This window comes from Pholcus phalangioides, unplaced genomic scaffold, assembly GCF_987345545.1.
Source record: "Pholcus phalangioides strain wild (caught in Gottingen) unplaced genomic scaffold, Ppha-v1.0 ptg000010l_1, whole genome shotgun sequence".
Lineage (NCBI taxonomy): Eukaryota > Metazoa > Arthropoda > Arachnida > Araneae > Pholcidae > Pholcus > Pholcus phalangioides.
This window is the reverse complement of record NW_028301603.1, coordinates 25,969,103-25,985,388: the sequence shown is the minus strand read 5'-3', so window position 1 is coordinate 25,985,388 and position 16,286 is coordinate 25,969,103. Positions and strand designations below refer to the sequence as shown.

The 16,286-nt window shown below is 40.7% G+C and overlaps 1 protein-coding gene across 4 annotated transcripts in view; it reads left to right on the top strand.

Annotated features, from left to right (window-relative positions):
• LOC149081157 (solute carrier organic anion transporter family member 4A1-like) overlaps positions 1 to 16,286 on the top strand; it is a 357,667-nt gene that overhangs the window by 90,250 nt on the left and 251,131 nt on the right. For all 4 annotated transcript variants that reach the window (XM_089237938.1, XM_089237940.1, XM_089237937.1 and 1 more), the window contains exons 4-5: positions 9,217 to 9,338; positions 10,544 to 10,714. In XM_089237938.1, the coding sequence (XP_089094064.1) occupies positions 9,217 to 9,338; positions 10,544 to 10,714 (293 nt within the window). The remainder of the gene's footprint in view (positions 1 to 9,216; positions 9,339 to 10,543; positions 10,715 to 16,286) is intronic.

Genomic DNA, 16,286 nt, shown 5'->3' with positions numbered 1-16,286 from the left:
ACATTATACAAAACATGATACATATAATACAACTGCAATACCATTCAGATCATATTTATAATAACATGTACAACCTATATTCCATGCGAATTTGCTATTATATATAATCAAACTTCATATTACGAATATCACAAGACAAATGTTACAGATGTGTATTATCCAAAACATGCAAAAACATGATACAGCACAAATTCAAAATAGCATGGGCTTATAAAATAAACTATATGACATATATTAGGACTTTTAGAATAATTGAATATCTTTGACCTTGTCATGGCAAAGGAAATCAAAGAACAGTCGAACATCAATGTCCATGACTTACATCAGTCAAGTCCATTCCTCATCTGAGAGGCCTTTCACACGATGCGGATGCGGGTCCGGAAGAAGTTTTAACAATTGGAATATACTGCGCCTTTCAGACGAGCCGAAAATTCTCCGCACCTAGGAAATGTTCATGCGGGTCCGGACGTCGTCCGCATGTGTCAAAACCTAAGTGCGGGCTCCGCATCCGCGCATAGAAGTTTTGACAATAGGTTTATTCGGAGCTATTCAGACGATGCGGATGCGGAGCGAATTCGTCAGCATCTTTGCCTACTTTTTGAAGGTGATTTTTCACGGAATTTTTTTAATTATTTGCCATAAATACCCTTGAAAACACCATATGATGGTCCCTGCTCATTAATATAATATACCTACATACGTCTATCCCTCCGTTTCCTTCTGAGATGGAGATATAGCAACTTCAACTGCCTTTTGTCCATATTTCAGAATTTTATACAATAAAACCTGTCAACAACGGCCACTGACGGGACCAAAATTATAAGCCGTTCTGTTCATTACGAATATTTAATTGACTGCATACTTTAATAACTTTTAAATTTAATTTAAAAATTTTAATTTTTTTCTTTTTAAATTTTTAAAATTATTTAAAAATATAAATATCTGAAATATTATTTTAAATATTTGTTATTTTTTTAAATTTCTAATCTGTTAATTTTTTTAAACTTTAAAAAAAATACTTTTATTAAACAACGTTATCCATGTACGGTGTTCACTCAGGGCCGGATTAAGACGTTTGAAGACCCTAGCGCTTGAATAGTTTTGGTGGTTCCCCCCGAATACCTACAAGTATATTTTACTCAATATTTAGTCTATAAACTTAAAAAAATGAAATTTTATATTTCAGAAGTGACTAATCTAAGGATGGGATTTCACTCTAAAAGTTTATGAAAGTTATTTTATAAAACTTGAAAAATGTAACCAATAAACACATGTGTTGCATTCGAGAGAACTTAACTGATCCGCCTATTGGTTGCATTTTTCAAGTTTTATAAACGAACTTTTGTAGTGTAAACCCGGCCTAAGACAGAATTGTGATGTGAATATTTCTAAGCACACATTTTGAAAGTCTCTACCCCTCCCCTTTTTGACTACTTGCAAATTCTTTGATATCTCCTGAATTTCTTTTTCTTTTTTTTGGAACATCGAATGTTTTGGATGTTTTTGGATTGGATTTTTCGAACATTGGATGTTTTCGGAATTTTTTTTCCATATTTTTCCGAAAAGACGGATTTTTTTTTTCAAAATATTTTGAAAATATTTGAAGACATTTTCTCCCATCGACTACTTGTGAAGATCGGAATGAAGACATCTTTATTCCCATATTCTATGTGGCTCTAGATTAAACCACCAAAGAATGCCTCTAGGCTGCCTATGGGCACTGAATCAGGGGTGAAGGAGAAAAATAATTACAAAAATTGCGAAAAAACAGTTTTTATGCACGAATTTCGAACTAAAGATGTGGGCGATTCGTCCGCATCTTCAGTGCTCGTTTGAAAGGGTATGCGGACCCGCATCCGCTCTGTGTGAAAGGGGCCTGAGCTCTCTTCGGAGTCAACCTTCATCCCGCTCGGATCCTGCCTTTGGTGTGGAGGAATGATTTCATCGTGATGTTGCTCAATGAATCGAATTAACTTGCTTATCTGAAGGCAACACGACTTTTTCTTAAGCAACTGTTGCTTCCATAGAACTCTATTATTAGACGAAAACTTGCATTGATCATATCCGTGATCTTACATTCCGTTGCATAGTGTACCATCGTCCCCTCACCTCCACATATGCAGATGGCAGCGCTTCTTTTAAAAAATCTATGGAGGTATGCAGGTAAAGGCCCATGCTCTGTAAAGAAATGAACCATCTCCCTGCTCCATCCAGGACTAACAAAGGAAACTCTTGGGACTATCTCATGGATTTTCCTCTCTGATCTGATATTAGAGTCCCAAAGATGCTGCCGTTTATTTCGCAAGTCTTCTTTCGCAACGTTGGACCAGAAACTATGACTGAAATGTCGATGTCGTCCGCATAGGCAATAACCTTGATATTCCTCGGCCAGGTTTACGGAAAATTCACCGCCGGAAAATTCACTGACAACAATTCACCGCTAGTAAAATTCACCGACCAACAATTCACCGCCATGCAATTCACCGCTAGGAAAATTCACCGACCAACAATTCACCGCCATGCACTTCACCGACGACAGCTCGATGCGAGTCAGTTAGCAAGGGAATGAGCGATTGAGTTACTGAGTAAGTGATTCAGTGGGTCAGTGAGCGAGTGGGTTACTGATTCAATGAGCGAGTTAGTCAGTCCGTGAGTGAGTGAGCGAGCTGCTGGTGAGTGAGCGATCTAGTGAGTGAGTAAGTGCCATATCCTAAAGATATGGCGGAAAGTTTAAATAATGACTTTATGAGAAGAAATTCAGATGATACGGATTCGGGTTGCTGTATTTTTGAAATATATGACATCTATATTTATTGTGGGCATCTTTTTCTCAGCCACCTCGCTGGGCATTTTGCCTGTTGTGGCCTTGTATTTGTATAAATTACAAATTGCTGTTGCCCAATACAAGATAGTATGTTCAACAAAATTCCATTAACTCGGTTTTACTCAGAAACTTCTAATGGAATGTTAAAAGGGATAATAACAGAATTAAAAGATAATAAAGTAAGTGGATACGCGATGAATCAACCCCCTAAAAATGCTTAAAATCATGTCCTGTTATCACTTTGATATTATGAATGTATATGTACTCTATATTTACTATATACGTATATATATACTTCCTATGCAACGGAAATTAGTGACGATTTTTTTATTACGGGAGTCGGTGACGTTTTTTGAGTGATGAAAATCTGTTACGTTTTTGTGTTACGGAAGTCGGTAACGATTTTGGGGTCAAGTTTTCATTTAACTCTTGCATATATCGGGACCCATTTGACACATCGGGACCAAGTAATGTGCATTTACCCAGAGGTTCCCACATCCTACAGCAGGTCCCCTACGCTGAAATATATGGCGGGCCCCCAAACCAGCTTTTTCACGGGCCCCTCTGTGCTTAATTTATAGTGTGAAAATATCAAAAAGCGATGAGAAACGTTCCGGCCCCTGTCAGCCCTGCCCTCGTGGGGGTCATGCCGAGAGGTATGTATACGTAAAATATACATATATCACCAATGCTCCCAACATACAGGGTCTGGGTACCCGGGGGATTGCACATATACCTTCATGGGGAAGTTAAAAGGTTTCATTTACAGGGGTCCTTGCGATAGTGGAAGCCCAAGGTATATCCAGTCTGGGACCCCATAAAATTTGCGAATTAGGTCGAGGGTAATTGCGTGGGGGGGGGGGGGCTGGATTTTATTCGTTGGTAAAATGAATATTTGCAGTGGCCCTCACAGGATGCCCGATTGGCTTCCGAGTCAGGGGTCCCGTTTCATTTTGGGGGCACTGGATGAATCTCATTCTTTTCTGTCGTTTAACATTGTAGAATTTTCAACAGCGGAAGCCCGAGATAAATCCAGTGTCTGGGTGCCCCACTAAATATCTGCCTATTGGATCCCCGTTACTGGATGTGGGCCCTGGATTTTATTCGTTTTAAAATTGATAAAAATTAAAAATTTTCTCGAATTAAAGATTGACTCGATCAATCACTTACTCACTCGGTCACTCAGTCACTACTGGGTCACTCACTCACCCGCTGAATCACTGACTCGATCAATCACTTACTCACTCGATCACTCACTCACCCGCTGAATCACTGACTCGATCAATCACTTACTCACTCGGTCACTCAGTCACTACTGAGTCACCCACTCACCCGCTCAATCACTTACTCACTCGGTCACTCAATCACTTACTTACTCGGTCACTCACTGGGTCACTCACTCACCCGCTTAATCACTTACTCACTCGGTCACTCAATCACCTACTTACTCGGTCACTCAATCACTTACTCACTCGGTCACTCAATCACTTACTCACTCGGTCACTCAATCACTGACTCACCCGATCACTCACTGGGTCACTCACTCACTCAGTAACTCAATCGCTCACTCCGTCGCTAACTGACTCGCATTGAACTGTTGTCGGTGAATTGCTAGTCGGTGAATTTTCCTAGCGGTGAATCGCATGGCGGTGAATTGTCGGTCGGTGAATTTTCCTAGCGGTGAATTGCATGGCGGTGAATTGTTGGTCGGTGAATTGCATGGCGGTGAATTGTTGGTCGGTGAATTTTCCTAGCGGTGAATTGTTGGTCGGTGAATTTTCCGGCGGTGAATTGTTGTCGGTGAATTGCTGGCGGTGAATTTTCCGCACACGCCTCGGCCATTGGATTTTGAGGAGAGGATCAATAACGTTGTTCCAAAAGATAGGCCCCGAGCAGGAGCCCTGGGGACATCCTCTCGTGAGCGAGAGGATGTCCCCAGGAACAGGTCCAGAGCTGTTGGAACAAAGTCAATATTTACCCAGGGTGACCGAGCGTAGCGAGCGGGAAACGGATATATCCGCGGCGCAAGCGAAGCGCTCCGCGTTACTTGTTGTTCGATTTTCTTGCTTGATTGATCATGAATGGCCATCTTGCTTGAACCATTCTTGATAAAATGACCATGGTACATGTAGCAAGAAAATCGACCAACAAGTAACGCCTTCCTGCTCGCTCTCTTCGGGTGGGGCACAGCTTCCTCGCTACGCTCGGTCGCCCTGGGTAAATATTGACTTTGTTCCAACAGCACCAAGAGATCTGTAATTCAATAAGGATAGTTAATTAGTATAAATTATTAATTACAATTGCTGATAATAACATTTATTAATAAATATAAATTATTATTATTATTAATCCGACACTTATAATAAATCAATTTCAATTCATTAGTTCTCATTTAATTATAAAATCGACGACTTTTGCTGCATTTTCGTGACGTCACAAGATGCTATGACGTCACGTGGAGCTATTCTAACACAGCTACCACATATAAACAAGTATCACACATTGGCGAGAAAAAAATTTCGCCAAGAGATTTGGCGACTCCAGGAAACTCGATTACGGAAATATAGCCCTCGAACAAAGCCCGTAGGGGTTTGTAAAGCCACGGTTCTATTTGTTAGAATGTCTGCAGAAATATCAAACAGCTGAGTAGAAATGGGCATGGAACGGAGTCTCTGTCTGATGATAGGATATTCAATGGCGTCGAAAGCACCTTTGATGTCTAGCGAGATTACCGCGATGTTATGCCTTTTCAACTTTCGTGCCTGTATTTTCTGTTTGATTTGCAGAAGGGCTGTCGCGATGGAGCGGCCGGCTCTGAACCCATGTTGCGCATCACTCCAGAAATCGTTTGATTCTGTGTGATATTGCCACTGTGTAGAGCAGATTTATTGGTCTATACATAGGAACCGATCAGCTTGGAGTCTTTATTCTTTTTCAAATATAGGAGTAAGTTCGCCTTTTTGAAATGTGATGGAAATAAGCCGACTTTAAGACATTTGTTGAACAACTGAAACAGGAATTCCGGAAATTTTTTATTAATTGCCTTAAGGGGGATTTTTTGTCATTGAAATTCGGCGCGTCATCGATAGACTCAAAGTTAGATATCTTTCTTTCTTGTGTAGAAACGTTCGAAGTTGTTTCAGGGAAAGAGCAGTCGACAACATCTGGCAAAACTCCATCCGGGAAAATGCAGGAAAGTTGCTCGTCAGCGGCTTTCTCAATGCTGCGGTTGTCGACATTTTCTAGCATGAGTTGAGGTGGCAGCGCCTTGAATTTGATTGTAGCCTTGTATGTTTTCCCGAATGGATCGGAGGCCTTCTCGCAGAATTCTCTCCAGGCCGCTTTCCTAGTTGTTCTGATTCTTACGGAACACCTCCCACAAGTGGGGTTTTGAAGCTGCGTCAGCCCTTAGGGAACCTCCTCTTGGCCGCTCTTACCCCCGTTCGAAGAATTTGTAGTTCTTGCGTCCACCAGGGGGTTGATTTAATATCATTTGACCTTTGAACCAGGAGGGTCTTGGATGCCGCATCGTTGATAACGTCAAAGATGTAATTGGTTGTTCGATCAAGATCCTCTTTATTATTGGCTGACCGAATTTCCCCCGTGATTGTTGGTAAAGATTGTTTAAATAATTTCGAAAAGTTCTCTATTCTTCTTCTTGAGTTAGAGAAGGTTAGTTTATGCGTAGTTGTTGGATCTTGCATAATCTCGATCGAAATATATTTGTGAGAACTCAAGGAGACCTCATCTTCTGTGTGCCAGAAGATATTTTGCAATCCATGGTGTTGACTAGTAAGAGTAATGTCAGGGCTTCCGGATACCTCCTTGAACTGGTATGTAATATCCCATCATTGAGGATAACTAGATTATGGGATTGGATGAAATCCAACATTTTAACTCCACGGTTATTAATTTTCTTGGATCCAAACACCGTGTGGTGGCTATTGACATCGGCCCCTAAGAGTAGCGGAGTGTTTTTGGCACAGGCAACGATTGAGTTGAATTCAGCAATCACAATGTCTACCAGTTGGTTTGGAGACGAATAAGCCGACACTAACACAAGTTCTTTATTACCCATTTTGATTTTGATGGACACAGAGTTGCTGTTAGTGATGAAAGTGGAACCAAGAATTAACTTATTTGGGATTTTAATGGCAGCTTTAAGATTAGACGAAGACCATTTAGCCCAGTCTGCTGGATATCCCTTTATAGAACTGTCATTTATCCAAGGTTCTTGAACCAATAGAACGTCATAACTGCGCTCCACTGCCTGTTTAACCAGCAGTTTAGTGGCATGTTTACATCGATTGACATTGAACTGTAAAATTCTCATGGAAACTATTATGGAAAAGATGTAGAGATGACGTTATTTAGCACTTTATCGTTGACTAGCTGATACCTGGCGACGTTGCCCGCCCCGTAAAAAATTTATGTACGTATAGTTTATTAATTATTTCTTAATCAAAAAAATTTCTGCATCAAGTAAGAAAAAATTACTTTTATTTTTAAATATTTTAATTAAAAACTTGAGGCAATCGCTTGTGGATACACAGTATTTTTTGTTTTTCCATCTGGTGTGTAGATGTACAAATTTTTGGGATTACCTACACGTGAACAGGCGACGTAAAGCTGTCCGTGAGAAATACAGGGCTCAAGTAGGTTGATACCTGCCACTGCTAACGACTGACCTTGCGCTTTGTTGATTGTCATGGCAAAAGTACAACAATGGGGAACTGTAATCGCTTTAAAGTGAATGGCATTTCTTCAGTGATATCATCCCTGAATGAAGGATACGTGGAATGAAGACGTCTTCTCCTTTGGCACATCCAGTTAGAATCGGTGCTTCGATGATATAATTATGCAATTTCTTCACGCAGAGTCTGCTGCCATTGCAGAGTATCGGTGCCTCCAAATTTCTTAAAAGTATTATAGGTACTCCGACTTTGAGGGTCAAGTTGTATGGTGACATACCCGGAATATCAAAAGAGTTCAGAAATTCTGCAGGATACAGAACTGTCTGCGCTGAGTCTGTGACAGCGTCAACCGATTTTAAGATGTGGAGTCTCCTGGAATAATTTTTTTCGTTGATCTTAAAGGATTTTTTCGTTGATCTTGTTCCCACTGTCATTTTTCGGTGTTTTTGTTCAATGTTTGGGAAGACTTTGTCTGCAAGTTCTTGAACTGAATTTAACAACTGGCAAAATCCATTTGGGAACGTAATCAGTCCAGTGCTTGGGTTTACGGGAATTCTTCCATTGCCAAGTTTGATCAACTGATGTGAAAATGATAGCAGTGCTGAGTCATTTTTCAGTTGAACTCGCATGTTGGTAGATAATGATAATTTTTTAACTTCGTGCCAGAGTGTTGATGATTTGAGGCAAGCACTGAGTTCATCAGCTGGCGTTGAACATTTTTATTCCCAGTTTTGTCGTCGTAGTTGTTGTTCTCTGTTGTTAGCGACGTCATACGTCCAGCTTGGGCAGCGAATATTATTCAAACGCCTTTTAAGCATTTTTTAAATTGAAACTATGCCTTTACGATGGTTGATGAGACAAAGGCCGCATTAGCACTTACAGGACACCCTGTATATAGGCTAGCAGAAATACCCTGCGCTTTCCGGGTTTTCTTCAATTACTGGGAGGATTGGACAAGTGACAAACTGTTATAAAGGAATAAACTGTTATAATGACAGAATTAAAGGTGTGACAAACCATTGTAAAGGCATATATACACTTCTGAAACGCATGGTTGGAAACCACGGTAACCAAAGTAAAGGTTCCGAAAGTAATTGTTGAGGCCCCAAAACCATTGTTGCCGACAGTTTTTCGCCCATTTCGGGCATTTGCCCATCTCTGACGAACTTTTAAAGTAGCCTATCGTTCAAGTCGGGTCCCATTTGGTATATATGCAAAATCTGGCGACGATCGGCCTAAAACTGTAGATTTGTATAAAGAACAGACTGACATATTTTCACATTTATACTGTGTATAAGATGTGGGATTTTTTATCTGAATAGAACCAAGTGACATAGGCTGTGTGATACCGTCTGTGTGCACTTGAACCAACTACCAAACTGAAGAGATAACTGAATTGAAGATAACTTGAAATAGCTTTTTCTTAGTTTTGATTAAATGGCGCTTGGTTTCTTTTATATAAAAGCCGTTAATATGTATCTTGGGAAGTAATCTGGAAATCTGAGGTTGGAACTAAAATTGTTCGAATAATTGTTACAAATTTAATTTTTAATTAAAAAGTATTTTTACCTTATTGGGTGGCACAAAATGATCTCGTGGGTTGCATGTGACCCACGTGCAGCTGTTGGCCACCCCTTAACAGTATGGTGAAATGAATTATAATTATAATATTGTAAAAAAAACATGAATATTTTACAGGTTGGGGCTTACATCAGCTAGTAATGTTTGGGTTGGAGCATGGTGGATTGGATTCATTTTTACAGCTGTTATTGGGTTTGTCATAGCCATTCCTCTTACTGCGTTTCCGAAATCTTTGCCAGGTAATTCCTTTTTATTATTGTTTTATTTATATTCATTCTCTTGGTCCCCCCCCCCCCAGTCACCTGAAAGCGCGTTTGAGAAAATTAGTTAATAATTATAGCTATTAGTGCAGACATGATCAAATGATCAACAGACATAAATTCTGGTGTCATGGACGTGATCTCAGTTCACAAAACCTCTTCAACATGTTTAGGTTATCATTCCTATACTAATGATTTTATGATTAATCTGAACTACATTTCGTTTTTAATTTTAATGGGGTGCAAGGGGGTACCCAAAAGTAAATTTGCATCACAAATATTAAAAAGAACTATTTTGAGCATTTATTAAATTTATTGTGCATTGAGTTTATTATGAGCGTGACAAAGAAAGTATCACTATTTTTTGAAGTAGTAAGTAGTAAAAAACAGCTCTACTTTTTAACAATCGAAGAGTAATTGAAAATGTGTCTAGTCAATAAATGGTAATGTAATTAAATTACACTCTGAAAGTAAATGGCAAATATGATTTCAGGCTGTTCGCCTATCACTAATCAGGGAATATACTTTTTTATGCAATATCATATGAATCTCTTGCAGTTGTCACATTTCATTTTGATTGAGGTAATCTATAAAAATTTGAAAGATGCCTCAGTTAATGTTTCTAAAAATATTGGAATCCTAGAATAGTCGCTGAACAGTTGTTTCATGTGCGCAAAATGCATTTCATAACATTTTATTTCAACAAACACATTATCCCAAAAATCTGTGTGTCACTTATTTATTTTAATATCATTTCACACCAATTTGCAGATGAGCTCTTGATAATCCATGTGCAATAACTGACTCCATGATATAACGTATTCACATCTATTTCAAGATTGTGAGAAGGAGTGAATGTGCAAAGAGAGAAATAAAAACATATCCTGTCTCAAAATTTCTAATTCTGACAACCTCCATAGGGTATATGAAAGTACCTTTCAAGGATAAAATTATGTTTGTTCAGTTACACAATTTCACTTTGTATAGAAGCAGTTGATACTGATATAGCAGAACTAGCATGCCATTACTGCTTGCTATTTTGAAAATGTTACATTGTCTTGGGCTAGTGCTTTTTATCGAACGCATTTTATGACCAAATCCTATTATTTTTTTAAATTGTGCTTTTTCATATTGAAGTTAATTTTCTTTATCTCTGCTCCCCCCCCCCCCATACTAAATATTAGGAGCTGAAAAACTGAGGGCCAAGAAAGTGTCAGAGATGCATCAGAAACTGCAAAACAGTGAAGTGGTACAGACAGGTTTTGGAACTAGCTTGAGAGATTTACCAGCCTCATTACGATTTCTCATCACAAACCCAACATTTGTCTTTCTAAGTTTAGCCGGGGCAACAGAAGGTAAATAAAAAAGACTAATATACTTGATTTATGTTATTCAAATACCTTTCAGGAATTTATGTTGTGTAAAAATTAATATATACTACTGTTATACAAGTAATGTAGGCACATTTTGTTTGGAAAAGAAATTTATTTACACACTACGAATTACAACATGGAAGAAACAGCGCCTACAACACAACACGGCCTGGACAGCATGATTGCTGCTTCTTTCCTTGATACACTCTCGAACTCGCTCTTTTCGAGAGCTGATTTCGGGCTCCACCTACATTTAGAGATGGGTGTCTTGATCTTCACAGACTCCCCTCCCCCGGTTTCATAATACCATCTCGGTGATATGAAATCAGGAACAATTCAGTGCATAATACGTTGCATCAGTGTTTCCCAAAGTGGGTGATATCACCCCCTGGTGGGCAATGAAGTGGTCCAGGGGGCCGATGGCAGCTACAGATATAACACAGGATTCTATGGGTTTGTTTGGGGCGATGGAACAAAAAGTTTAGGAAACTGCGTTACATAAACAGTAATTAGATTTTTTACAAACACATTTTAATAATAGAAGGGAATAAAATGAAAGAAAAAAGAAAAAAAAAATTCCACAAATATTCAAAAAAAAAAAAATAATGTTCATTCTTCACGAGAACAATGACTTGTGGGTAGATCAATCTGCGACTTTTTCAAGGGACGTTCTCTCTGACACATAGGCGTCACCGGTGTCTCTGCAATGTTGTTGAACAAGTCGAAATTTTGACGTATGATACAGTCCAAGCATACTTGGTGGCTTGGCCACCTCGTATGTACATGGAAATCTCTGGAACATATCAGACTTTTGGAGCTTCGGCGATGAGTGTCTACAGTTTTTTCTTTTTCTTTCGTCTTGTCAAACTCTATGTGGTTCTTGTAACGTATCCATAGACCCCCCCCCCCGGCGTAAAAGTCCGAAATCATCGTTATTTAAATACATAAATGTTTAGCTTTTTATTCTCGTCGCCAATCGGCAGCGGTGGTTGTGTAAAGCAGTGGTTTTCACCCTTTTCAAGACCGCGGCCGGTTTCATTCATTTTTGTGAGTCGAAGGAACGGTCAAATACACGACCAACGAAAAATGAAGCGGCTAATCACTCGCGACCCGGTATGAATGATATCAGGGCCCGGCGGTTGAGAAACATTGGTGTAAAGTTATCAAATCCGATCGTAGTGTTGCCGGTTTCCGATCACGATATCCTAATCACTATATGCAAATGAAATGACCTTGAAGCCGATTGGCTCGGCCAGACATGTGCGGCCGGGAGTTTCCCCATAAACACCGGTCGTATGCTGTACGATCTCATTCATTTCATTCCTTTCTAGATACCATGCGATGGAACGGCTTTGCTCTGTGACGGAAAGACTTAACGTCTAGTTTCCTCGACGCTGTTCAGGTTGATGCCTTCTGCTTCGCTTGGCCTCCTAGACATATCACTAATTAAGTATGCACCAGAGCCAACGAGAATAACTTATAATCATCTTTATTTACACAGATGCCTAAACCAGAGCGTCCGACATCTCTCATGTCCAACAGTCAACAACCTTGTATCTCTTCGGCTCCATGGCCTTTTCACCCGATTATTATACATCACTTCATTTCACTTCCGACACATCCCCCCTTTTATGTTTATTTTTCTCATAAAAATGACTCTAGTTTATAGTGTCAGTGAGCGGATAGTGCTGGGGCTTCCGCACCACACGACCGTATCGTGTTGCTCTGATGGGGACGGATGATTGCTCTCCTGACGACTCTCCAGTTCGCCTTCTCGGCGTGGTGTCGTCATCCGGAACTGTCGCACCAACGGGTGGAAGCTCTACAATTCCTGGATCCGATTCTGAACCAGGCTCGGGGCGTTCAGTCCTGTTCAGGTGGAACTGATTTCTTCTCACAGATCCCCTTGGCGTCTTGATGATGAAAGATCTTGGGGTATCTGCTCTGCGCTCGATTTCGCCCCACGTCTTCATGTCCGCCACCCACACTGTGTCTCCTACATTCAGCTGCTCTCGAGTGCGGACACCGTGGCGATTATCGTAATTTTTCTTCTGCTTCTCAATCCTTGCCTTCTCCTTCCCCCTTAAGCGATCTTCGTCGGGTTGGCAAGGCTTTAGAAGATGTGGGTAAATCGGAACCGTTGTTCTAAGGCGACGCCCCATCAGCAGCTGAGCTGGACTATACCCATTCTCCAATGTCGTGTTTCTGTACTGGAGCAGTGCTAAGTATGGATCTGAATTTTTCTTCATCAGCCCTTTGGCCACCTTGACCATGGATTCGATGAATCCGTTTGCTTGAGGAAATCTTGGACTTGACGTCATGTGCTCAAATCCATACGTCCGTGCAAATTCTTGGAATTGGGAGTTTCTCACTTTCTCGAATTGGCCCCCGTTGTCACTGCATACCTTCTTCGGAATGCCATGGCGGGCAAAGATCGATTTGCAGTGCTCAATAACATTCGCTAAAGTGAGCGAGTTCAAGAACGCGTACTCTGGGTACCGAGAGTAGTAATCAGCGAGTAGCAAATACCATTTCCCGTTTAACTTGAACAAATCAATGGCCACCATTTCCCATGGTCTAGAAGGGAAGTCTGTCGGAATTAGTGGATCATGCCTGTTGCTCCTATTCTGACAACAAACAGCGCACTTCTTGATCCTGTCTTCAATTTGCGTTGACAGACCGGGCCACCAAACACACTCTCTCGCAAGGGCACGACACTTGTTCACTCCCAAGTGACCACAGTGAAGTCGTTCTAGAATGTCTTGCTGTAAGACTGGTGGTATCACAAGGCAACTATTTCGTAGCAGTAAGTCATCCTCGATGAACAGCTCGTCCTTGACGTAGAAGTATGGTAATTCTGCTCGGCTCAATGTCTTCTTATCTGGCCAGGGGCCAGCGATGAAAGAAATTATCTTCGAGATCGTGACATCTTTTTTCTGTCCATCTTTGATCTCTAATAGCCTAGCCTCCGAAGCAGGAAGTGTAGAGGTGACAAGTCTCACGTAGGCCTTAGTCTCTTCCTCCAATTCACCGGAGTTGTCACTTTCAAGAGGAGCTCTTGAGAGGGCGTCTGCTGCTAAGAGCTGTTTACCTGGAGTGTATGAGATTGTGAATGAATATCTCATCATCCGTAGCCTGAAGCGTTGTAAACGAGGTGTTAATTCATCCAGTTGCTTCGTTGAAAATATGGGCACGAGTGGTTTGTGATCGGTCTCAAGACGCACTTCCAGTCCCATAATGAAGTCTTCAAATTTCTCACAAGCCCAAGTGAGTGCTAACGCTTCTTTTTCGATTTGAGCATATCTTTTTTCTGCAATGGACATAGTTCTTGACGCGTATGCCACAGGGTGTACCGTACCGTCCTTGTGTTCTTGAAGCAACACACTTCCCAAGCCGTAAGACGATGCATCCGCAGAGACGATGACCGGTAGCTTAGGATCAAACCGTGCTAGGACTGGTGCCGACGTAAGCAAGCGTTTGATTTCCTTGAAGCATCGAGCTTGCTCGGAGTCCCACACAAAGTCATTGGCTGTTTTCAGTAGCGCTTGAACTGGAGCCAAAATTTCGCTCAAATTCGGTATGAACTTGGCCAAATATGTCACCATTCCAATGAAACGTTGCGCTTCACGTAGATCTTTTGGTGGTTGAAGATTTTCTATGGCTTCTACTTTCATCGGGTCAGGCCGGATTCTTTTGTGATCTATCAGATGACCTAAGAACCTTAAGGCCCGTTTACACGAGGCAAGCGCTTTAGTGGGCAACTTAATTTTAACTTACCGATTCTTCTTGAAGGTGTCCACACGATTTAGTGGTAAGTAGATGCTCATTGGATAATTTTTACGGAGGTGAGCGCAGTTAGCGCATGCGCGCTTCAGTCTACTCAAATCCACGGAGAGAGACAGACGCAACGCGCGGGAGTATAATAGTAATACTTTTTTATTTATCTGGCATTCAGAGAGGTGCTTTTTTTAAAGCTCATAGCTTTCGTAACGATGGATGAAGATGATCAGGTAGAACTTAAGAATACTGTGATCAGAGCCACATTATATGATATTTTTTTAAAGAATATAAATTTATTCACTTCAATAAATTTATTCAATAAAAAAGGAGAAACTATATGACTTGCGCGAGAGCAACACACTGAGCAAGAAGTAGGTCACGCAAGGGTAACAGTTCGCTTGTCCCCTTTTTTCGCCTCTGCCACCCACGCATCAGGAGGTGCACGTAAGGGGGGCGAGAGATGACGCCACAGGGAAAAAAGAATACACAACATATTATAAACTTATGTAAGTCATCGAGAAGAAATATAAGATTTCTCTATTTCTCCTCCAAGTTCTAAATATCGATTATATGATATTTTAATCGAAGTTGAAGAGGAGATAAATTATGAATTATGTAAGCCGAAAATACGGGAGAAGATTCTTGGCATTCGTAGGAAATTCTAAGGTTTAAAAATTAAATAATAAAAATTCATTAAACAAAAATTATTTCCAAATTTTCGAAATCATTATTATTTTTTAATTTCATCTATAGAGATGACATCTTTATGTTGAATATTTGATCATGTATTTTTACAACAGATGGCAGCAAATTCGTTCTGGACGAGAGAAATATTCGAAAGCCCCCTTCCAGTTTTTAATTTATAAATCCTCCCCACCTGATATATATTTATGAATCTTCAATTTTTTTCAACTCCTGACATCACGTCGACAGAATATTCCATAGCTTTTTCCAACATCGAATAATTTTTAGCTTGTTTGTTAAAGTAATTTTCATTTCAATAGTTCAACAAACATTCATGGCGAAGATATTTTTCAACAAACTTGAAGCTTGTGTCCTCTGGCCACCTCACCATCCAATATTTCCGCGGAATTCTAGCGAAACTTCAGGAGACGACGGAGTATGAACAGGTTCACGCTTGAGATCAAAATAAACCCCTCCGTGAGAGAGCAAAAAGACCCCTCCAGCGCGGCAGGTCACGCCCACTGGCGCATGCGCATACATCTACTTAACCGGAAAAAATAGAACCATTCGTATTCACTTACCAACTAAATTACTAAATCCCAACTAAATCACTTGCGCACTTGCCAACTAAAGCCGTGTAAACGGCCCTTATCGTCAGCATACATTGTATCGTACTTGGCAACTAAAAATTAAGTTACCAAATAAAGCGCTTGCGTCGTGTAAACGGGCCTTTAGTTCAGTGACGCCGAAGACACACTTGTCCTTGTTGAGGGTGATGTTCGCATCATGGAATCGTCGAAGAACTTCTCTGAGACGTCTGTCGTGTTCTTCTTGAGTGGCGCCCCACACTAAAGTGTCGTCTGTCAGGTTCGTCACGGCTGGCATACCCTGTAGAAGGTCTGCAATGTCTCGTTGAAAAACTTCTGGAGCTGAAGAAATTCCGAACGGAAGTCTCAAGAAGCGGAACCTTCCGAAAGGCGTGATGAAAGTCGTCAGCCTTCGGGACTTCTCTGCCAGTTTCTTCTGCCAAAACCCTGTTGTGGCGTCCAGCTTGGAAAAGATCCTGGCCTCTGGTGGTATTTGGCCCAAC